Source organism: Schistocerca serialis, chromosome 4, assembly GCF_023864345.2.
Source record: "Schistocerca serialis cubense isolate TAMUIC-IGC-003099 chromosome 4, iqSchSeri2.2, whole genome shotgun sequence".
Classification (NCBI taxonomy): Eukaryota; Metazoa; Arthropoda; class Insecta; order Orthoptera; family Acrididae; genus Schistocerca; species Schistocerca serialis.
Genome location: NC_064641.1, coordinates 26,182,556 through 26,207,423, shown reverse-complemented (window position 1 = coordinate 26,207,423; position 24,868 = coordinate 26,182,556). Strand labels below are relative to the sequence as shown.

General features: G+C 38.4%; 2 protein-coding genes across 2 annotated transcripts in view; both read right to left on the bottom strand.

Annotated features, from left to right (window-relative positions):
* Positions 1-1,582: 1,582 nt before the first annotated feature.
* On the bottom strand, positions 1,583-10,472 carry LOC126473760 (uncharacterized). Its single transcript, XM_050101018.1, has 2 exons — positions 10,329-10,472; positions 1,583-2,319 (listed from the first exon to the last, which is right to left on the bottom strand). Exons 1-2 carry the CDS (start codon positions 10,468-10,470, stop codon positions 2,030-2,032), a joined length of 432 nt encoding a protein of 143 aa, XP_049956975.1. The 5' UTR covers positions 10,471-10,472; the 3' UTR covers positions 1,583-2,029.
* Positions 10,473-11,469: 997 nt separating this feature from the next.
* The window catches only part of LOC126473716 (general transcription factor 3C polypeptide 4-like), a 377,574-nt gene continuing 364,175 nt past the window's right edge, over positions 11,470-24,868 (bottom strand). The window contains exons 9-11 of the mRNA XM_050100961.1: positions 22,348-22,497; positions 21,281-21,458; positions 11,470-11,736 (exon numbers count right to left, since the gene is read on the bottom strand). Coding sequence (XP_049956918.1) covers positions 11,470-11,736; positions 21,281-21,458; positions 22,348-22,497 — 595 coding nt within the window. The remainder of the gene's footprint in view (positions 11,737-21,280; positions 21,459-22,347; positions 22,498-24,868) is intronic.

Here is a 24,868-nt window from a genome sequence, read left to right as displayed (position 1 = left end):
ATGTAAGGGAGCATGTTGCAAATAGACAAACAAACAAACAGTAGTGTAGCACACCTATACAGGAATAAAAAAAAAAAAAAATGGCACAACCCATCAATAAAGTAGAGTATTGTGAGGAGAATTGTTTTCTCAATTTGAAGAGGAATATTGCTGCAACTACCCATGCTTATTTGGTGGAGGTACTTAGCAACATTGCTGTTTCCAGTATGATTAAATAAATTTGAATGAGAAAGAAGCAGATCATCTCTCTGTGAAGAATGGGGAATCATAAGAGAGGTGGAGGCCCTGGTGCTGGGATACTGGTGTATTGCAATCAAGGCGGCAGTGGAAAAAATGAATATCAGTCATGGATCAGGTTTCAAAACCCTGGCTAGACATTCTTAACACAACAAACATCACCAATGGCTGGGTTACTCGACTGTTCACACCCATTCAAAATGTTTGCTGAACCAAGGGCACATGGAAATGTTGCAGTTGTATCAGAGCAATCCAGTGACTTCTTTAGCTGCCTAATCACCGTGGATGAGTGTTGAGTTATCACAATCACACTGAGAAAAAGGAGCAAAGTGAGGAGTTGAGACATGTGGTTTCATTGCCGTTGAAAGAGCAAGATAATGCTAAGTGTTGTTGGGACCGCCATGGTTGGGTGATAACAGGTAATGCTTGTGCAGGGCAAATCATCACAGGAGCATACTGGTGAAATCTTGTGGTGAGGTTACAGGAGGCTGTCAAAATCGTGTGTCACGGGAAGCTGTGTGAGGCAGTTTTGTTGCTCCACAGCAAAACGCCAACTAATTTTGCTCAGAACACATTACCATGTGCTGCTACTTCGGGCTATCAAATTTTGCCTCACCCCTCTAAATTATTCTGAAGTGGCACTCAATGACTTCTTCCTCTTTTCACAGATAAAGAAACCATTTCCAGCACGATGATGAGATGGTTCTTGAGATGGAATATTTGTTAGATTTTGATCAAGGAAGATCACCAAACTTATTTGAGAAGTTATTTTATTTTATTTTGACTAACAGTTTCGGCATTTCAGCATGCCATCTTCAGGCCCCATATGCACATCATGTATACTTCAGACATATCAATATACTGATAATTAAATTAAAATACAGTAACTTCTCAACTATGCACAGCTGTTTGGTGATCTTCCTTGATAAATATTTGACCAGCTGCTGTCCTGAGTCCACAATGGATCAGTAGAGATATTTCCTGGATAGTCAAAATGCAAATTGCTACAATCATCTCTCTGCCAAGTCATCCATAATTGGCAATAACTGTGATGCATTGAGGGGAAAATATGCAAAGGAGGATTAACAAGATCACCAAGCTTCATAGTTGCAGGTAGATTGTTTTGAGGTGATAATTAAAACTTTATGACTGTTGCTTCATAATAGTATACACAGGGAAAATCATATGAATGAGTTATTTTATTGTCACATACTTTTTGTTCTTTTGCTGCGAACCTTTAGTTCTTGTATTCATTGGAAAAGGAGACAACTCATTGTGGCATTTGATTTAGACAATACAATGACAATTTTCATTTCTCTGAAAATGATGCCCAGAATAAGAGATGCAACAAATATCACAGCATGTATTTTTATTTGAAAATTATAATCTCCCATTCTTTAACTGTTTTCTGCTACAGTCATATTTTCTGAAATTACAAGATGACATGAAAAGACCCATGAAAACATAATATGCATGACATTTATCAGAAACTGTACCTTATAAAGTGGGAAACATAGCAAATTTCCACTTTCATGTGAATCCTTGTGTGTTCACAAAGAGTGTAATAACATCCTATTTCTCACACATTTTATTCAATTGACACACTGCTATATTTTTGTTACCTTTTCAAGTCTTCAAAAAGTAACCACAGCTCTTTTCAGAGCCCAATAAATGGCTCTTTCATGCAAATATTCCAGTATTCAGCAACAAATAATTCACAACACTGACTAACACACCAAACAGTGGAAAAGGTGTCCTTAGAGAACCAGCTGCTGAGAGAGTTGTAAATTAGTTACTTTTTTGAAATCTTAGCACACTCTTTATCATTGACATTCTTCTTAGATCTATCTTTCACTTGTATTATATAAGTGTGTTTTTCAATGAACTCATCACTAACTATATAGTTTCTGCTTTTGTTAGCACTTTTATCAGAAGAGACTTTGGTAGATTCTGGTCGTACGTTGGTGGGATCTGGTTTGATTTGATAGATAGCAGGAACTGGTTTCCGTTCTCCACCAACACGCTCATCTAGTTGAAGAATAGCAGAGCAGTAGATGCACAAAATGGGTTTGCCTAGAATTGCTGAAAAAAGGAGCAGATATATTATGTCAAAAATATACAACTACCAAAAATTTTGTAATGAATACAAACACAGTCTGTGTGAACATCAAAACATTTATATACCATTACTCAACCAAGAATCAATTATGCAAGAATTTTATCAATGAAAGACAAAGACTCTCAAGTTCCATAAATACCAGTAATACTATTCAGGGTCAAGAAAATAATGAATTATTGTACTTTCAGAATAAGTATTCTCTATGAAAAATCAATAAGGAAAAGGAAGAAGAAAAAGATAGATAAAACACAAAGTCAAAGTAGGAAAAATTAAGTGAACCAAAACTGGCAAGTCAAAACAAACAAAATGCCACCACAAAAAGAAATAAAATTATCTACATTCTTCTTCATAAACCCCCCTCCCCTCCCTCCCACTGTCGCCCACCCCAGATTTTTTTCTCCCTGTAAATGCAAAATATGCTTTCGTTTATTTGAACTCAGATCTAATTTGCTTCAGTATTCACTGGAGCCTGGTCAAATTTACACATACAAAAGCATTTTTCTGGTTCTCACTTTTCATGCCTCAATACAGGGTGCAGGTTAACAATAGTGACTACAATCCTTCCAACTTGCACTTAAATTTGAGATAGAATATTTTACTGATGCAAATTATAGAATATCCTCCAGAGATGTCTTTATAACTTTTGTCTTGTGACATTCAGCTGCATTTTAAATTATAAGCCTGATAATAGCAGATAAATATTTACATAATCAGATTGTTAATTTTCAAAGATAATAATTGCCTGTATCTGTTACATCAATGTTCTACTTACACTACATTACTATTTGTCATGCAGGCTTATAAGGAACTCTGCTATTTGCCAATCAGGTAATAGGAATATTCAATCATTAAATCCTGATAATTTGTTGAAGGAGTTGAGAATGAGGCATGTTTTTAATTTTCTTTTGTACTGGCAAGGGTTCTTATTTTCTTGCATTATATTAGGTGGGGGCTTGTGCAACAGAGTACATCATTCCGTACTGGACACATGATAAGAAAGCAAAGATTTAAAGAGACCTCTGCAAGATATACAGTTACCCATTTTACACAATATTCTTATGGCTTGCTCCTACCACTTTATTTACTTCAGATGCATGCTTCAGAAGACAGTTCCAAAAGACAACATGCAAACCAAATGCCCTTGTCTTCAGGGTATCATAATGAGAGATAAATACTTCTAAGTACAAACTACATTTAATTGCGTGTATTCATTAGTTTACCTATAATTTTAATGAAATAATTTGATATCCAAGACCCTTTCATGTATCAACATGTACAAACAAGGAAAATTCAATATGAAATAGGGTATCTTTGACCTATGGAGGAGACTGGTTGAAACATAGTCAGATTACTCCATTTACTGCCAGTGTACACCTTTACATGATTGTAATAGTAAACTGGTTAGATATCAGCTCATTTATATTTGGCATGCTTTTTTCACTGTTTCTGCACCAGTGTTCTGACTTGTTTCGTATGCCATGGGGGATGAGCTCTGTTGTTTGTTATAAATCTCTCAACTGCTATTGATACTACTTCCTTGAATTGAGGCCACATATGGTCTGCACTTACATTGTTAGTTTGAAAGGCCTAGTTGAGGCCTAGAAGGATGCAAAAATGAAGGATGTGTTGCAAGGGTAGCTACCATCTATGTAGTTCTGGTTCTGGTGGTAAGGGGGGCTGGGTGGGGGATGTGATTGGGGGGGGGGGGGGGCAGGAGCCATTGAACTCAAGCAAATTGTACTCAGCTGTGAAGTGAAACAAGTGCTGTATCGTGTGTGAGATACAGAGGCGAGCGAGTGTGCTGGGACTTTCCTCAGTTCACTGCTAGTAGCGCCATGTCATCTTAACGCATCCGTGAGTAGCACACAAGTATTGCACCACAATTAAGTATAAAATTAAAAGTCAAAATTTCCATTTTAAACTTTGTCAACATATATTTTATTGTGATGACGTTTTAAATATCAAGTCTTAATGTAACTAAGCCAATAGTTTTTTAAAAATGCAGTTTTAAGAAAAAAAATCTGTGGTGCTAAATAATAAAGCTAGAAAGCCAGAATTTGGTCAGAATGTGCCTATGGAGATCAGAAATAAGTGCTGCACATTTCACAGTAAAACAATGAAAATTACAACTAGAATCTACATTTTTAAGAAAAATTAAGGGCTCTAAATATTGAACATAAAAACGTAAAATTTTGCTTTGTGGTTCAGTTCACTCTAAAAATAATAAATAATAGGCCATGTTCAGCTACCTCTTATAGTTTTTGAGTAATTTAATGAAAACCAAATTTGTAACTAAAATATACCTGTTTGTAGTAGATTAAGTACCTGTAATTTAAATGACAGAAAATTTTGGTTACAGCACATGATAAAACCTACTAAATAATAGAACTATACCAAAGTTTAGAACCATAATAGCAATAACATCCAATACAAGTTTTAGTAAAAATATGGTTCAGAGGTAATGATCTACCGTTAGTTCCACTATAAAAATTCTAGAAGCCAAAGTTTTTATTTAAGTGAGCTGAAACTTTTTCTCTGCTTTTAAACAACTTGCCTAAATGCATGTAAAAATTAAGAAGATGCTACATTAATTCATAACTTTGTTATTAAAGATTATGTGTCCGAGAAAGAGGTCATTCAGAGGCTGGTGCCGTATGCATAAGGCAGTAGAGTACAGACGTTCCCTTGGCCGTCCACTGTGGCACGTATATAAATACAGCCCAAGAGGCTGGAAGAAGGTTCACTTCACACTCAGCCACTGTAAGATCCATGTCTATTAAATGTCATATTGCGCTCTGCCTCGGATGACGAGGAGACGAACTATGGCAAATCGCATATTTGCAGCAAAAACCGATAGTGAAATCGCAAGGACTGTACACCATCCTGGATTGCTTAGATTTTGCTAAAGTAACTGTCAATGTGCCATCCGTGATAATTACAAATCTGTGTGGCAAGTGGTGAATACTATTTCCTTTTTTGTGGCAAGCATTTATCTTGAACATTTATTTGAGTATTAGTAGTCAGGGTAAAAGACAATTTGGTAGGAACATACCATAGAAGTCACCTCTGAACTGCTAGATGTGCTGTTTAAAATAGAGAATTTACTGTTGATTGAACATTGTAACTTTCAAAGTGTTGTGCGAGAGATACTTTACTCAATATATGTATGAACTAGAACTTTATACCTTCATTTATAGCCATAGTCCTGATCCCACAGAGTAGAAAGAGAATAGAAACATTTCTTTCAGTGGGCTGGACAAGAATGTGGCCTTGCAGACTGGAAACTAAAGTCAGTACGTTCTCCATTGATTTCTGGCTCACCACAAAAATAGTTGCCAGGCTCGTGTGAGAAAGACGGCTTACTATACAAACATCTCTCATCAAAATTTTACCTGCTGCCCTACAACTGGGTGGTCATTCATTTTGTTGGCCAGTTGGTTAGTCGTCACACCCGCAGAAAATGCTGTGCAAGAATTGGAGCAGAGCTGTCACATACCTGGTTTTGAGAGTGGTCCTGTCTTTGTGGGCTCGGATAAGTCTCTGACAGTCCTGTAGTAGGATGTGCTGGATGGGCAAATTGGGCAGGTCTTGCCATTGGATCTTCCACAGGAATATGACTCCTGTGACAAGGGGTTGGGAGAGGGAGTGACAAAGGGATGGCCTAGGATGTTGGAGAGGATTAATATCACTTTAGGAGGGATGGATAGGATTATGAGTAGCATGTCCCCCATTTCCAGGCCTGGTGAAGGACATGATTCAGTCACTCCAGTTCAAGATGATATGGATGATGAATGGTGTGCTCCACTCAAGTTAGTTTTTGGGGTAGTGGGAGGGTTAGGGGTGTGTGAAGATACGGCATTAGTAACTTGTTTGTGGACAATGTTTGGAGAACAGTCCCTGTCCATGAAGAGCTTTGTGAGACCTTGAAAACACTGGACAAGTGAAATCTATTTGCTGCAGGTATGCCATCCATGGGTGGCCAGGCTGCATAGGAGAGATTTTTTGGCCTGGAAGGGATGACCTCCCACATACAGCATACCTGGAGTGATGCCCAGTATGCTGAAAATCTCACCAAGACATTCACAGACAGACAGTATATTCCAAACCTTGTCCACTAACAGACTTATTATGCCATATCCTCACACACCTCTAATCCTTCCACCACCCAGACGAACCAGCTGCAAAGGAGCACATCCCTCACCAGCGAATATCATCATGAACTGGAGCAACTGAACCATGTCCTCTGCCTGTGACTAACTTGCACTGTGCTAAGAAATGGTGAAATCCTACCTACAATCCTTCTCACCCCTCCTAAAGTGGTATTCCACCACTCACTCAACTTACATAACATCCTAGTGCATCCCTGTGCCAGTCTCACTCCAAACCTTTTGCCATAGGTGTTATATCCCTATGGACAACCAAGGTACAAGAACTGCCCAGTTCATCCACCTTCCTCAAGTTCTGTCATAGGCTTATCCTACCCCATCAGAGGCAGGGCCATCTGTGGAAGCAGCCATGTCATAAACCACCTCTGCGGCAATTTCGGGACAGCCTATTTTTGTGGGCATCGCTGTGAACCAGCTGGCCACCAAAATAAATGACCACTGCCAAAGTGACCAATAGCAATGTTGACCACCCAATGGCAGAACATGCTGCTGAACACAACATGCTTGATTTCAAAGGCTGCTTCACAGCCCATGTCATCTTGATCCTTACTCCAAGCACCTGCTCTTCTGAACTACATAGATAAAGAGTTATCTTTGTAACACTCCTTTATTCACACAACCTTCCTGCCCTCAGCTTCCACTAACCCCTTCACCCACACTTTCTTCCCAACAGTCTCCCCTTCCACTGTTCTGTCACTCCTGCCAAATCCACTTCCCCATTTCATTGTCACTGTGTGTGCTCCAGGATCACACACGCTCCGGTTCCCATGTGCCACGTCCCTGTCCCACGAATCTGTTGCCTCTCCCTCATACTTTCCTATCTCGCACACCTGCTGCCTCCCTCTGAGCCATCAGCCATTCTATTCCAATCATCCCTCCTGCTACCTCCCCCTTTTCTCCCCTCACCCACCCCACCTAACACGACGACTCATCCCAGTGTACCTGTCAAATTGCAGCTGCAGCATTGTACTCTGATGGATAAAAAACTGCAACACCAAAAAATAATTAACAAAGAGTATGTAAATTTTGGATATACACATTTGTCTAGATAACATATTTAAGTGGTTGACATTGCAAGATCACAGGTTAATGCAAGTGTAAGATAAGTGATGGCAAATGTGAAATACTGTCACATTAATAATTGGTGTAGCCGCCAAATGTTGAATGCAAACATGAAACATGCATGCATTGTGCTGCACAGGTGCTGGATGCCAGTTTGTGGAATAGAGTTCCATGCCTATTGGACTTGGTCGGCCAATGCAGGAAAGCTTAATGCGGGTTACAGGTGACACTGGAGTTGTTGTCTGACGATGTCCCATATGTCTTTAATTGGAGACGGATCTGGTGATTAAGCAGGCCGAGGCAACATGTCGACACTCTATAGAGCATGTTGCGTTACAACAGAGGTTGGTAAACACACTGGAATGCTGTTCATGAATGCAGCACAACAGGTCATATCACTAGACTGACGTACAAGTTTGCAGCCAGGGAGCACTGAATAATCACGAGAGTGCTCCTGCTGTCATATGAAATTGCACCCCAGATTATAACTGCAGGTGTAGGTCCAGTGTGTCTAGCATGCAGACAGGTTGGTTGCAGGCCCTCAACTGGCCTGGTTGTAACCATCACACAGCCATCACTGTCACCGAGGCAGAACCATCCTTCACCGGAAAACATAAAAGAGTTTCACTATGTCCTCCAATGACCCCTTGCTTGACACCACTAAGTCGCAAGTGGTGGCGGTTTGGAGTCAGCGGAATGACCACTACAGGGCAACTGGCTCCGAACTATCCTCGATTGAAGTAACTGATATGTAACAGTTTGCTGCATCACTATGGTGTCACCTGCTGTTCAAATTGCTGCTGCAGATGTGGCACGATGCCCAGAGCCAAACTCCGAACTCAGTGGTTTTCCCTCTCGATAGTGCAATATGGACATCTGGAGCCCGGTCTTCTTGCAACTGTACATTCCTGCGATCACTGCTGCTAGTAATCATGTACAGTGGCTACATTCCTACCAAGCTTTTTGCAGTATTGCAGAAGAAACAGGCAGCATCTTGTAGCTCTATTACATGACCTCTTTCAAACTAAGTGAGATACTGAGAATGGCATTTTTGCTTCCTTAAAGATAAGAGTCGAGGGACATGAAAGGGAAGCAGTGGTTGGGAAAGGAGTGAGACAGGGTTGTAGCCTCTCCCCGATGTTATTCAATCTGTATATTGAGCAAGCAGTAAATGAAACAAAAGACAAATTTGGAGTAGGTATTAAAATCCATGGAGAAGAAATAAAAACTTTGAGGTTCGCCGATGACATTGTAATTCTGTCAGAGACAGTAAAGGACTTGGAAGAGCAGTTGAACGGAATGGACATTGTCTTGAAAGGAGGATATAAGATGAACATCAACAAAAGCAAAATGAGGTTAATGGAATGTAGTCGAATTAAGTCGGATGATGCTGAGGGAATTAGATTAGAAAATGAGACACTTAAAGTAGTAAAGGACTTCGCTATTTGGGGAGCAAAATAACTGATGATGGTCGAAGTAGAGAGGATATAAAATGTAGACTGGCAATGGCAAGGAAGGCGTTTCTGAAGGAGAGGAATTTGTTAACAGCGAGTATAGATTTAAGTGTCAGGAAGTTTTTTCAGCAAGTATTTGTATGGAGTGTAGCCATGTATGGAAGTGAAACATGGACGATAAATAGTTTAGACAAGAAGAGAATAGAAGCTTTTCAAATATGGTGCTACAGAAGAATGCTGAAGATTAGATGGGTAGATCACATAACTAATGAGGAGGTATTGAATAGAATTGGGGAGAAGAGAAATTTGTGGCACAACTGGACTAGAAGAAGTTGGTAGGACATGTTCTGAGGCATCAAGGGATCACCAATTTAGTATTGGAGGGCAGTGTGGAGGGTAAAAATCGTAGAGGGAGACCAAGAGATGAATACACTAAGCAGATTCAGAAGGATGTAGGCTACAGTACGGGGAGATGAAGCAGCTTGCACAGGATAGAGTAGCATGGAGAGCTGCATCGCACCAGTCTCAGGACTGAAGACCACAACAACAACAACAACAACAACAACAAAGGCATTCTTGACTAACATCAACTCACCCTGTCCAATCTCAAAGGTAACTAATGTTCAAAACTGTTACATGTATTTAAAGCAAACTTGATTTGCATCCCTATATTGGCACTACAAGCCCACTCTTATGTGACTAGCATGAAATTCAAATAAACATTGTCTTCCAGATGTAGAAACACTCGTACCAATTTTCATTTATGTAATTCAACTCATTCTTGGAGACATAATTTTTTTTTCCATCAATACATATTCAGCCAGCAGAATAAAGCTCTATGTGTGCGAGGGGGGGGGGGGGGGGGATAAACGGTTTGGCTTGACAACAATTAACAGATATTACAAGGCAGCAACAGAGAGGATGTCTAAATTTAATGACTATGACTCCTCCGTGCAAAGACCTGACTGTGACAAATAAATTAAATTGAGTCCAAGACTGTATATTCTATGAAAACACAACATTGAGTAACTACTACAAAGATGAAAAATGGGTCATTTTCAAGAGGTACTTCCAAAAGAACTCATTACCTTTGTACATACGTATTGAGAAAAAATTATACAATAAACTGAATAACTCCCCACTTTTACTTTACACACAGTCTAGTATAAGTACAAAAGCTACTAGGGCGGAAGTGGTGTCATTAGCATGAGTGTTAATCTCCTAAAGTAACACATCAGTATGCTTAAACTGAAATAAAGTATATAATAACTGTCATGAAAAGACACTTACCACAATCTTTGTGTGCGACTGCACAACAGCCTGGCGTTGGGCACAAGAAGTATGGTGGCAGCATACACTGTCTCAGGCTTTGGCTGCAGCGAGTCAGTTTATGCCCATTTGAACACTTAGATATCTGATAATCAGCTGTCATTGGGCACTGTGTTTTGGAGTTAAGTAATATATGTGCATGAAATGTTGCAGTTGAAACAAAGTTAATCAATTGACTTGGTGAGGATGGGAAAAAGAAGGATAAAGAAAAAGTGCAAATGCACAAAAATATGCAAAGAAGAAAGAGTGTCTATTTATGGATGTGTTAATATTTATTGCTAAACTCCAGTTTATTAGAAGATATGATATCTATATACTACAAACCTGTATGTATTACTCTCATATGGACCATGAAGACAAGATTAGACTAATTACAGCAAGTACAGAGGCATTTTTTCTTCCCATGTTCCATTTATGAATGGGATAGGAAGAAACCCTAATATGTTGTGCGATGCAAAGCACCGTGTGTCATGCAGTTCAAAATCGTGTGCACAGTATGGGTGTAGATATCTACTGCATCATGATCACCTTATTGATGAAATGAACTTGTCATGTTCCTCTATTATCCATGTAAATTGCAGAATTTGAACAGTGCCACGCATGATGGACTCATTTATGAAAACAAGAAATTTCTCAAGTGGTAAAATCAAAATTTAATTCAGCTGTTCACATTCATCAGATTGTCAGCAGAGAAACAGCATTACAAAAACCAAGGACCAGTTTAGATGCCTACAAGCATATATCACGTTTATATACTGCTTACATTGCTCACAATGATCTTCTTTCATCATGGTAGAGTTGCCATGTTGCTTTAGTAAGGGAAAAAAGTAAATTTATGCTTTGCATACGTCAGTCATCTCTAATGGAGCCCAATTATAAGACTAATCTTTTATGGTAGCTGAAATATGCATTCAAAATTTTTGATAACATTTTTGGAGAAAATCAGCCTTGTAAGCTATATAAAATTATGAAATATGTATTTTGAAATATGCATTTTTCTTTTTTCATCCGTAAAATCCTGTCAGTTTTACTGGAAAACCAACAACCACATAGCAAATGAGCTATTACTCAGAGAGTCTTTAAAGGAAAAAACTTAAAAATTTTAAAGGATATCTTGATTGCATATTGCACATTTCTCTTCTGGAACTTCATTAGTAACTGGTAGTGGATCCGCGAGTGCTTCATTAATAAGATCTGCAATAGAATCAGAAGCTGCTGATACATATATTCTTAGCCAGGTGTCCATGAGATGTGCAGATATTTGTTCATGCATGTTCAATGGCTTTTCTCTTGCAGTAATCTTCAGACTTTTTAGGGCAGTGATAGCATGCAGCACCTGGAGCAGCTGTTCTAGCTCTGTTATGTATTTCTGAAAAACAAGAGAAAAATAATTGTTATAATGGTAGTGATAATAATGATGATGATGATGATGATGATGATAATACAGGCGGCATTAATGAGTTAGTTCACAAACATTGTTACTTCAACTCCAGCAGTGAATGATTTCAGACAACACAAAAGTTGAATTAACTACTTTTTATCACACTGCCATGAATCAACAGACCAATACAGAGTTATAGAAGCTGAAAAATTATTTAGTTTCTGGAACCTGAATTTGTTTTATCTCAAAAATAGAAGAAAAAGGGATATTTTACAGTTGAAAACAGGAAAATAAACTGCAACCATAGTTCAAGAATGAATATAACACTGGAAATCTTGAATACCAAAAACAGAAGATATGAAGTGACTATGAACAGAATCATACACAAGACTATGTATGTTACAGAGAAATGAGAATGAAAGAAGAAGAAAATTTTGGGGAGACAAACTCAAGCAAAAGAAGAACTCTCTCATAACTGGTTTGAAGCCCAGCTGAAAAAGGAGGAGAGAAGAGGAGTAACACCCAGTAAAAAGTTCAATATAGTTCCAGGTGACAGTGTCTGTGAGAGCCCCTCTTGAATGTTATAGATGAACAAGACTAACAGCTTCAGTAGTGGGCAAATGGGATAATCTCAGTGGCGGAGTAGATGGCAAAGCCTGTCTTACAAAAAGGAACTAAAATCCAGATGAAGTATGAGGCAGATGCAGGTCAGCATTTGAGCTCCATGTTCTACTGCATTCTGGGAATCACAGTCTCAGTCTTAAGTTCTGGAATGCAGCAATGCATTTCTCAGAAGCTCTCAGTAACTGTGCATGATCAAAACACATACAGAAGACACTACTCTAGGTGGTAAGCCGAAAGGTGAATCCATCATTGCACCAAACAATGCAATTGGGCCCCTGGATTCTGAAGAACCCAAACCAACATGCTGGAATACGAAATAATTGAAGCCTCCTACCAATGGGAATTCTAACATATGACCAAAAAATATATATATTTGTTCAACAACCTTATACAAGTGGAAAATTAAAACAGCTCACCAAAATTCTTCATTAACAGATTATAATAATTTTCATTCTATGAGAAACAAAATTCAAAGCTGCAACATGTAATGGAGTTCAAGAATTACTGGATTTATAAAGGCAACTTGTTGTGAACAAGAGGATTAGTGACTCAGTGGAGGAATTTACGTCAAAGGAGTTCTTTGCTAACAAAAAGATGTGCAAAGAAAACATGTATGTTAATTAATGACTGTGCACCAGTCATCGTTGACAACAACAAAAAAAAAAGAAAGTAGAGGACTTCTGGGAATGGTTAGAATAAAAAATTCAGAAAATTCCACATAATAATGTTAAAATTCTAGTGGGACAGTTAATTGCCCAAATTGGGAAAAAGTAATGTTTCCATAAAATTGTTGGGGACTTTCCAGCACATAATGATCAAACAAAATGGTGAAAGATTTATAGGAGTGTGTTAATCTCTCCAGGTGAAACTGATGTCAACAAGTTTTAAGAGATGGCCCCGAAAATACAAAACCTCTTGGAAATCACCAAATAAATTACTTGGAGAATTCCAGATAGACCATGAATGTGATGGCTGAGAAAGGATAACTATCAAAAAGAGAACACCATTTAACTTTTGTCACAAAAAAGTTCATCCCTCAACTCATTAAACCTTAAGAAGAAAAGAATAGTTAGATTTGATTTAGAGAACTTACTCATAACAACAATGAAAGAACTCTGTTTTAAAATTCTCAGATACTGATTCCCAAATGTGGGAAGAGACAAAGGACAGGATGATCAAGATTGCTGAGAAGACAGCATCAAAAGGGATAACTAAGAAACATAGGTTGTGGAACCAAGAGTCTGAGGAAGCCCTGACAAAATGGAAGCAGGTATGGCAAGAATGGTATTCAAACAGGAAGGTATATTCATTTTTAAAATTTAAAGAAGTCTGAAGATAAACAGCAACTGTGATAAGAAATGGTAAGTGTTTATGTGATAAAGACAAACTCCATCAAATTGAAAATGATTTTTAGAAAAGCAAAACTCAAGTCTTTTACAAAGTGTTTAATTATAACCTCTCAAGGTACAATCATCCAAATCATTGGTTTCAAAAAGAAAACGGATAACTAGCATTACCCAGCAAAGGAAACTGTGAATTATTAGCTAAATATTTTTAGTAAATATTACGCTGTGATGAACCACAACAAAGACTTCCAAGCCCAACTCCTTGAGTAAATTTCGAGAACTGAAGTCAACAGATAAGAAGGAACTTACAGAAATAGTTCAAGACAGAGAAATTGCAAAGCACCAGATAGCAATGCCTATTAATTCATCCTTTACATAATAATGGAGATAAAATTGATGCCAACAATTACAGAGGAATATCACTGTTGCCAATTACATACAATACCCCTTGCAGAGCACTAATTAACAGGCTAAAGAAGCAGGTAGACATCCAGATCATGGAGTATTGAGGTTACTTTTGACAGGGAACATCACTTGTGGAGCAGATCCTGGAGCTTAAACTCATGATGTAAGACAAAGTAGCAAGATGCACACACTATCGTGCTGTGTTTGTGCACATCAAAACGGCATATGCTTTAACAAAACATGTCTATTTCAAATATTGGAAGAATTTGGTGCGGGTGATAAAACAAAAAAAAAACTTAATTCTGCAGACACCAATAAAAACAAAATCTAAAAGTTAATTCTTGGAACAGATATGTGAATCTTTCAGTGTGTGAAAATATGTGAGACAAGATTGTCTATCCCCTATTTGTTTAATTATGTCCTTGAAAAGGTGATTCAAGAATGGAAAGAACAATTAAAAAAGTATGGAGTAAATGAAATACGACTATACCATGTGTACCAGTATGTAATGAGCATTAAGATACAAATGTGTCGATAGGGAACATTTGTTGTGAACGAGCTTTAATTTTTTTTGTTTGGTTGGTATGACATCTTTCAAAGATATTTAGTATACATCAAGTCATGGAACAAATATCATCATACGTTTTCATCGTGTTAACAATGTCAAATTTTGTACCAGAAAGTGATGATTTGCGGAAAGCATTAATTTTTTGTTTTGATTTGAAAAAAAGTGCTGCAGAGTCGCATCGAATGCTTGTCGAGGCATATGGTGATCCTGCCCTATCAGAAGCAACATGCAAAAGATGGTTTCAACGGTTCAGAAATAATGATTTTGATGTAAGAAATGAAGAACGTGGAAGACCACCAAAAAAGTTCGAAGACGCCGAATTGCAAGCAATATTGGATGAAGATGATACTTTGAGTCCGAAGCAAATGGAAGCAATGCTAAATGTTGCACAACAAACAATTTCTGACCGTTTGAAAGCTATGGGAAGGATCCAAAAGTGTGGAAAATGGGTGCCACGTGAATTGAATGAAAGACAGATGGAAAACCGAAAAACCATTTGTCAAATTTTGCTTCAAAGACATGAAAGAAAATTAATTTTGCATCAAATTGTTACTGGTGATGAAAAATGGATTTATTTTAAGAATCCTAAATGGGAAAAATCATGGGTTAATCTGGGACAACCATCAACATCGACTGAAAAACCAGATCGATTCGGCAAGAAGACAATGCTCTGTGTTTGGTGGGACCAGAAAGTTGTGGTGTATCATGAGCTTCTAAAACCCGGTGAAACTGTGAATACTAATCACTACAGACAACAAATGATCAATTTGAACTATGCATTGATCGAAAAAAGACCAGAATGAGACAGAAGACATGGCAAAGTAATTTTTTTACACGACAATGCACGTGCACACAAAGCAAAACCGGTTCAGGATACAATCAAAACACTTGGCTGGGAGCTGCTACCCCACCTGCCATATTCACCAGATTTGGCCCCTTCCGACTACCATTTGTTTTTATCAATGGGACACGCACTGGCTGAGGGACACTTCCATTCCTACGAAGAAGTCGAAAATTGGGTGTCTGATTGGTTTGCTTCAAAGGACAAACATTTCTATTGGTGTAGTGTCCACAAATTGCCAGAAAGGTAGTCAAAATGTATAGAAAGCAATGGTCAGTACTTTGAATAAAATGTTTTTACTTTCTTATTCAAAATTAGTGTTTCATTTTCACAAAGAAACGCTCATTTCATACTGGTGCACCTGGTAAAAATAAGAATCTGGAAATTCACTATTTAGCTTTTGCTGCCAATCTTGCAATATTGACCATGGAAATAGCATTATGTGATGTTACTGTTCTCACAGCCCATCCTGATATTAATATATGTATACAAGCCTCAAGAGCAGTAGTATCAGCAAGTTGTGAGAATAAGTAAAACTGGATGTCTGGAAACATTAACGTGTGTGTTTTGCCATGTATTGTTGTTGTGGTGGTGGTGGTCTTCAGTTCAGTGAAGTTTGGTGCAAGTTTTCACACTATTCTGTGCAAGATTCTTCATTTCTTTATAGCTATTGCAGCCTACCTCCATTCGGATCTGCTTATGGTAATCAAGCCGTGGTCTCGCTCTACAATTTTTAATCCTCAGGATGTATTCCTTCTTTTAAATGGTGGAAAATCCAGGGTATAATAATGACAGTACTATGAAAAAGAAAGATTGCTACTCACCGTGTAGACAAGATGTTGAGTCACAGACAGATGCAACAAAAAGACTGTCATACATGTTGAGCTTTCAGCCAAAAGGCCCTTTTCTAAAGTAGACAACACACACACACATTCACGCAAGCACAATTCACATACACTACGCGTACGTGTGAGTTGTGTCTGCTTGAATATGCATATGTCCTGATATCCTGGATGGAGGAGGTGCAGCTGCATCTGCAGTTGACCCCCATAGAGAAGCTCAGCAGGGCTACAAGAACCCATAGGAGCTGTCTGGAAGGCCATCAAAAATACTTTATTGCCTTCTTGGTGGGAAAGCCCTGCAGCTATTTTTTTCATCTGGATTTTAAAGGTGTAAACTATACATTCAGTCTCCCTGTTAGATTTGCGGTGAAAAGGAGGGGTGTGAACACGGCGAATGCTTGACCACACACAGAAATCACAAAATGCCTGGGACAGGAACTGAGGTCCATTGTAGAAATGAGAATAGCTGGGGGACACTCCACAGAAACTTTTTTTTGAGAAAGCATGAATAGTGACTTTGATAGTGGTCGAGGAGCACCAGACCACATATGGAAAATGGGTCAATGACAATCAGCTAAAATACATCCGCAAATGGATCCACAAAAAATACAAAGAGCTGGCTTGCTAGAGGCCAGAGGGAGAATGAAGGCTTGGGCACTGCATGTTGACTAGCAGACTGAGGACCTGCAGCAACCAAATGCTCCAGCTCCTGGCCTATGCCAAGCCAAGCTTTGGTGCAGGAAATACCACAGTGACCCTCATGTAACAGCTGTTAGACCTCCCACTGCAAACTCCTGGGAATAACCACCCTAGGCTCTGTGTCATCTGTGGAGAGCAGGAGGACCCTGTCTAAGACTGAGAGACAGTGGTGCAAGACAAAGTAGTTACAGAGTGGATCGGAAGTGCGGCCCAGAGGTTGAGACGACCATCCATGCTGGACAAAGGAGATGTCTGCTGAAGAATGGGGTCACATGCTGTGGCCTTGCCGACCTGGGTACTAGTGATTGGAACTCCATCGACCACTTGGCGGGAGGCAATATCATAGTGATATTTGGAGAGGAACAAGGTCTACTGCTACAACCTGTGGGCCGATTTGTTGGCATCCGAGGAGGACAGACTAAATAACAAAACTACTGGCTTGTTATGCCAATGAGGTAGAATTTTGTACCATGTAAGGAAACATGAAGTTTGGTGACCAATACACAATGGCCAGAGCCTCCTTCTCGACCTATGCTAGGCTGAGAGTTTTGGATGTAAATACCAGTGGCTGCTCCAAGCTGTCTGCATTTTGATGGGCAAGGACTTCTCCATGCTATACTGCAAGGCTTCCATAGCCAAAACCAATGGTTTGCTGGGATCAGAAGTAACTAGACATGGTGTCAACTTGAGGCCAGTCCTCCAACGTGCTGAAGGCCTCGACACACACTGGAGATCACAGAAATGAAGCTCCTTTGTGGAGAATGTGGTAGAGAGGGTGTGCAATGCTAGACACCCTGGGAATAAACCAGTGGTACTAGGCAATTTTACCCTGGATAGCCTACTGGTGTGGCCCAGATACTCTAGAGATGGTTGGGAAAATCTGGACTTCTGTAGATTGCAACACAGACTAATGGTCGGGAGATTACACACGTGGTCGCTCTTAGTGAACTTCCGTAGATTACAATGCAGACCAATGGTCAGGAGATTGTGCAGGTGGTTGCTCTTAGTATGTCCAGTAAAGACAGTGTCAACCAGGTAGTTGAAAAAGTGTGGAATATTGGATGTGACCTGTTCCAGACGTGTTGAAAAATTGTGGGGCCACTTGTCGAAAGGTGTATCAGGAACTGTCCCTGACAATGTCACTTCCTGGATATCCATATCCATGTTCTTCCATGCTGCGTTCTGTGCAGTTAAGTGGCAGACTACTACAATGTGGCCTTTTTCTTGACACTTACAACTGGCAGCTCAACAATGGGACACTCTGATCTATCATGTTGGAAGTAACAAGATGCTCATGAGAACAATAGGGAGTGGTGCCTGGAATGCTGTTTATGTTTTGTGCGGAACTTGCCGGGTTGGCCGGATTGCAATGCAGCGACATCGTCCTCCCAAGATGCAGGGGATGCATCCAGCCATCCTGTACTGCAATGACATCACACCATGCTTCCAGAAGCTGACCAGTAGTGTGTGAGATCTCATACGACTGCACAGTGGACAAAACCTCTAAGGTGGAAGGGTTTCTAATTGGAGGGCCAGACTTCCTTATCTGGGACAGAGCAGTTGATAACATTGTGAACATGATATCAACATACAGCTCTTTCAAACTGGCCATAACAAAAGGGCACTTGTGACTAAAGCCATCAAGGATCATGGCTCAGGCTTGATAACACTGATGGGGCTGCTTCTTGCATTGATAGAATTCAACCCTAGCGAACATGACGTTTGTGCAGAAGTGATAATAGGAAGACAACAACGAGCATAAATTGTCAAATGAAAATGAGGAAGGTTCCTGTACCATGGTCAGCTGCTGCAAGGTGGGAGAAATCCAAGAAAAAACAGTGCATGACACATCCACATCCACAGTGTGGAGGGCGGGCATGGAAATGTTGCCGTAAGTGGTGTTTGCACACTTCCCAATCTTCCACCACTTTGTCAAACAGCGGGAACTGAGGAGGAAACATAGCTGGAGGCAAATGGAGAGAGGAATACCAGCACATTTTGTTGCATGACTGTAAGAAGTTCCATCTGTTGTTGCAACAATTTATAAAGTAGAGACTCCATGTCACAACAAGATGTGAAAAACAACCACACAAAAAAACACATGAAACAAGACCCTACTCATTGCCAATGTGTTCTGACCACAAGAACACACAGATAATACTTACACAAAAATACACTTGCCATGGAGTGGCTACACTATTAGTCCAATAAACGTAGGCCAAACATCAACATATGACTGAGAGCGAGGCTGGCCACGCCCGACTCTATAAACTGTCAGCCAGCTGGTAGAGTGCATTTCACAGAGGATGCACTAGCTTCCGAGAGTAGTGGCCTCTGCTGGCACTAGCATCTTCTGACAATTGAGGTGCACCATACAACTGCGCACCACGGATCGTGGGTGTGGAATTCACGTGGGTCACTATCAATGCTTCCTCTCTGTGGTGAATAGCTATCTATCTGTTTCATATTGTTGTTATTGCAGAAATAGTTTAATAATACAAGCCACCCTGATTCCTGTAAATGTAACCTCTATCTGTACAAAACACATTCAGCCTAGGATGATCATGAACAAGTTTTGGAGCCCACCAATGGTGTCTTCATTTTAATGGCTGTCATCTGTTTCACATCTAAAATTCCAATCCTTCTACAATCTACCATGGGGGCAGAAATTAGAAGGAATAACTTTGGCAGACCCATTAAAAGTCCACAATGTCAAGCCCAGCTAGTTGATAACCAAAACTCCCATCACATTTCCTTCTCTAATCACAACAAGATCATTGTTGTTACAAACTAATCAATGCTCAGTATTCCCCTTATCAATCAATGTATTCAGATGTGCCACTACCATTGCAATATTAGCAACAAGGCCCCATTACTCCTTCTCTCCAAATCCATTTCTTCATTGTTATTCCCCAGCTGACTAGTAATTCATTCACTTTATCAATTTAATCAAATAATGATGCACATGTTCTGTCAGTAGAGGATTATAATACAGACAGTAAAGACTTTAATTGATAACATTACATTATGAACCACATGATGTATTGTTTATTGTTGCAATTATTCTTTCTCCTAAATATACAACTTACACTTTGATTTAAAAGAATCCTGTATGGCCCAACACATAATGTACTCCTTCGCAATGAAACTCCAGGTATACTGTAAATGTGGTGAGAATGATTAAACTGAGCATAATCTCAAGATACGTGCAATTTCATCCTTGTTATACCAATATATACATCTCTATGCATTTGTATATCAAGAGTGTTGCCAACCAGCTATATCAGATTCAGATATTATACCCAGTGCATGACATCACAAACAATGATAATTCATAAAACATAGTCAGCAGATAAAGATTACTTTTTACCACTGGCTACAGTTTAACCAGTTGTTGCTTCACCACTATTGATATGCATTATTCAGCAACACTAAAGAATAAACTTCAGAAATGCTAGAAAATATAAACAGTTATGAAAAGGATAGATTGATAACTCACCATAAAGATGACACATTGAGTGCAGACAGAACTATTTTCAACTCAACACATCGTCATTATAGTGAGTAAAAATCTATCCTTTTCATAATTGTTGGCATTCTGACCTGGACTTTCCATAAAATATAAAATAATATGATGTGTGAAGATATGAGATCAAATCATATCCTTCACCACAACTTTGAATATTACCCTCATCATGCCATAAGAAGAAGGGTCATACCCAAGATCCTCTTCTCCCCCAGCAAATGGATATTCTGCCACCATATAAGCTACACAGATCCTAGTTCATCCCTGTCTCTCCTGACCCCCAATTCTTCATGCCAAGGATCATTCAGATGTGGGCAATCAAGATGTTTGTATGGCTAGGTCATAAGAGAAAGTGCAATCTCAGACTAGGGAAGGAACCAGGCAGAGTACTTTCTGAAAGGAAACATTGCAGTATTTTCCTAGAACAGTCAGAGAAACTATGAAAGACCTAAATCTCGATAGCCAGTCTTCTCAAATATGACTCCAATCTCAATATGCCACCTCACTCCGTAACATAGTGTGGCATTTAATTGTCATTCTAAGTCTAACCATCCAAAGTGGATTTCAGTTGTTGGCTGTTGTAAGGGATTGGTCATATTCTAGGAAAAGTCTGACACACATAAGGACCCCTTAAGAAATATTTTTCCTGAAATATATAATCAGTGCATTGCTGTTTCTCACCTGAGTAAGTTTCATTTGCTGTTCCTTGTCTTCTTCTCCACTATTAGGAAGCAGAACCAGCTTTGTATGTGCCAGCCAGAATTCCACTCGCAGCCTAGGAATGTCCCAAGGAAATGGTTTTGTTGCACACGGAAGGTTCTGAAGCAGTGGGACTGCCTTGTTCTTTAAACAGTTCATTCTGCACAAGAAAAGAGTTGGAGACTTTCTGCACTTTCTAAAGTGGTACTAAATATGAATCATTCAAACTACAAAATTTGTTTACCACTGACAAAGCTACACATTTAAAATATATTTCAGAATATAATTTCAATCATTCAGAAAAGATGTACAACATTTTATGATATAAAAACTCATTCCCTGTTATCAATTTTAAGGCTGAATTTGTCACTTCACATCATCCATCATCCTGGTAAAGGTCCACATTTGGATACATAAATAAGAATGAATAATTTAATCTGCATTCTCTTAAAACTATTTCTTATGCTTCAAAAAAGATGTTTATCAATATGAAAGCATAAGAGACTTTATAAATGTAGTAAGATTTAAAATTAACATTTTGGACATAAGAAGGTGAAAACTTAAATTTTCATATTCTATAAGTTGTCTTTCTCTGACAAGCACCATTTGCAATAACAGGCACTGTGATACATTAATTAAAATTACAGCATTATGAAAAGGGCAGATTTCTGCTCACCATACAGTGGAAATGTTGAGTTGCAGACAGGCACAAAATAAACTGCTAAACAAGTAAGTGGTCATGTATGTGAGAGTTGCATTTGTGTGTGTGTGTGTGTGTGTGTGTGTGTGTGTGTGTGTGTGTGTTGTCTAATTTAGAAGAAGGCCTTTTGGCTGAAGCAGTCTTTTTGTTGTGCCTATCAGCAACTCAACATTTTCATTATTTAATGAGTAGCAATCTATCCTTTTCATAATATTGTCACTATTCCATCCTGGATTTTCCACTATTTGATTAATTAAAATTAAACATATGAAAATTAGTTTGATTAAAACTATTGCAAATTTTTACCCTTAAAAAGATAACTAAAACTTGTTTGAACTATTTGGATTACCTTATTAATTCCAAGTATTCTCCAGTGTCTATAAGTGGTTTAGCTGCATTGTTTGCAAGACAGGAACTTAAATTATCTTCAGGTATATATGAGCAAAATATTACTTGTCCAGGTTTCCGAAGGACAAGATGGTCATATAACTTGCATATACTGTGGATGTAAATAATAAACAGCAATATTAACACTTACAGTATACTACAATTAGTACTCTGCTATTAGTGTTAGTAACAATGATGTCATAAAAAGGAATTGTTGCTGTAAATGATAAAATACAATACATTTACTTCAGAATAATTAATGTAGGCTAAGAGACAGATTATGTTTACATCTTGAAGGAAGAATGTCACTGAGAAATGATTTAGCCACATCTTAGGAGTTGTTTCCAGAATGAATTTTTCACTTACAGTGGAGTATACTCGAGTACTTTTGTGAAGTTTGGATAATACAAGAGAAGTACAGGCAGAAACAAATCTGTAAGTAATGCTATGGTAGCTCTGTCAGTAATGACAGCCAGTTACAGCAGTGCCCACAAAAGTCAAGTATCTGGGCTCAAGGCTCATTTTGGCACACAGTTTTAATGTGTGAGGAAGTTTCAAAATTGTTTCACCTGTTCATTGATTTTAGAATTCCTAAAAAGTTTTTGTCTAAAACTGTTGCAGGTAATAAAATGTGGTGTTGTAGATATAACCCAAAAACAAAACAACAATCAAGCCTGTAGAATATTGCTTCATCACAATAACAGAAGATAGCAGAACAGGTGAAACCTAACATCGAAATAATGGTTTATTTTATCAACAGGATGAGGATTGCACCTATAATAAATTTGTTACCCGTGGATCAACAATTAGTCACGCCAAAGACCTATGAACAAAATGAGCTGCAATATGGTGATATGGCAATCAAAGGATTGCTCCTCTACCGCAACACTCCTGACATGGTCATACAGTGCTGATTGCTGTTTTTTAAAAACTAAAGTGACAGTGATTTACTTCAAAACCTTAACACCTGACATGCCACTCAGTGTCTTTTTCTTTTTCCCTAATGAAAAGGTGTCAAAATCCCTACAGTAGTTCCTTCACATACAGAGAGAATAATGAAGGAAGAGGGGGGGGGGGGGGGGGGCTTTAATTTAACCACCTCTGTAGCCAAACATTTAGCATCACTGTCTTAAGTGCGGAAGTACTCGAGTTTGATTTGCAATACATCCTCAGGTTCTTTTCTGAGCTAGAGAGGTCTAGAACAGCCTTATGAGGTCAAATGAGAAGCTGGTTGAATAAAGAAGAATAAGCATCATCATCATCAGGATTCATTTACTGACAATACCAGCTAGAGGGATCAGTAAAATAATGATCACATATCCCACAATTATATACTACTCTTAAGGCTTAATGCCTAATCCTTATGTGTGGTGTCTATGTTTATGTATAGATGACTTGGCATTGTAGTTAGCATTGCTGAAGTCAATTAGAATACTAATTTGTTTTTGATCAGAACTTACACATTCATATATTAATTGTTACCAGAATTAGTTCCATGTTATTTATAGAGTAAAGCTTTTCATATTATGAAACAGTTCACATAAAATACACTTTATTATTTGCTGATTGTATTATCACACAAAAATAATTTTGTACAGGTTTTTTGTCCATTGTAAAATTTCATAATCACAACAATACTATTGTCATGAATCTATATACAGGCCAGTGTTAGGCCAAAGTAAGTTAGCTGTTGGAGAGCAGTAAGAAAGCAGCTGTGACCAGTACATGAGTTGTTGGTAGTGAATATTGTTAAATGAGCAAATGACGTAACTTGGATGTTTAGACTTATTTGAAAAGTAGTAATCTATTCCATATCATGTATCTAATTGACAAAAGGAAAATTCAGGATTTTTGCTGTGGAAAAGAACGAAGAATTATTGCAACCAAAAATTGTCGTCAGCATCAGTCTTTCTAAGTTAAGAATACAAGAAATCATGCCATCTTTCTTGCTTACTCTTAAGGTATTGAAATAATGCCATTTTATTACTTGAGAGTCATGACTAAAAAATTTTGTATCGCTTTTTTTGTATATACTGATAACAGAAGTATTGCAAGTAGCAGAAAGGAAATGTTTTGAGGAGTTAGAAGAGATGAAACAATTCTCACCAAATACACTAAATGGTACTTATAAAAGCAATCACTTTGATCTAACTGTCAATTCCATACAGATTACAGTTAGTCAAATTATTCATAACAGTATACAGTAGAAACACCTAGCAAGAGACCGCATCACTACTTTCCTACTGTCTCTATGATAGAAATTCTTTTGTAAACCACCCTTACACAAATCCTGCCACAAAACGCACACACAGCACAAAAACATAAAGTTACAGACAAATTACAGTACATCACCTGGGGGAACGACATTCATTCTTTTGTGACACAACAAATATTATGCAGTAAGATGGATTAATGAAAAAATATCAATAGATAATTTTGTGGGGAAAGTGAACCAGAGACTATGTTTTACTGGCAGAACACTT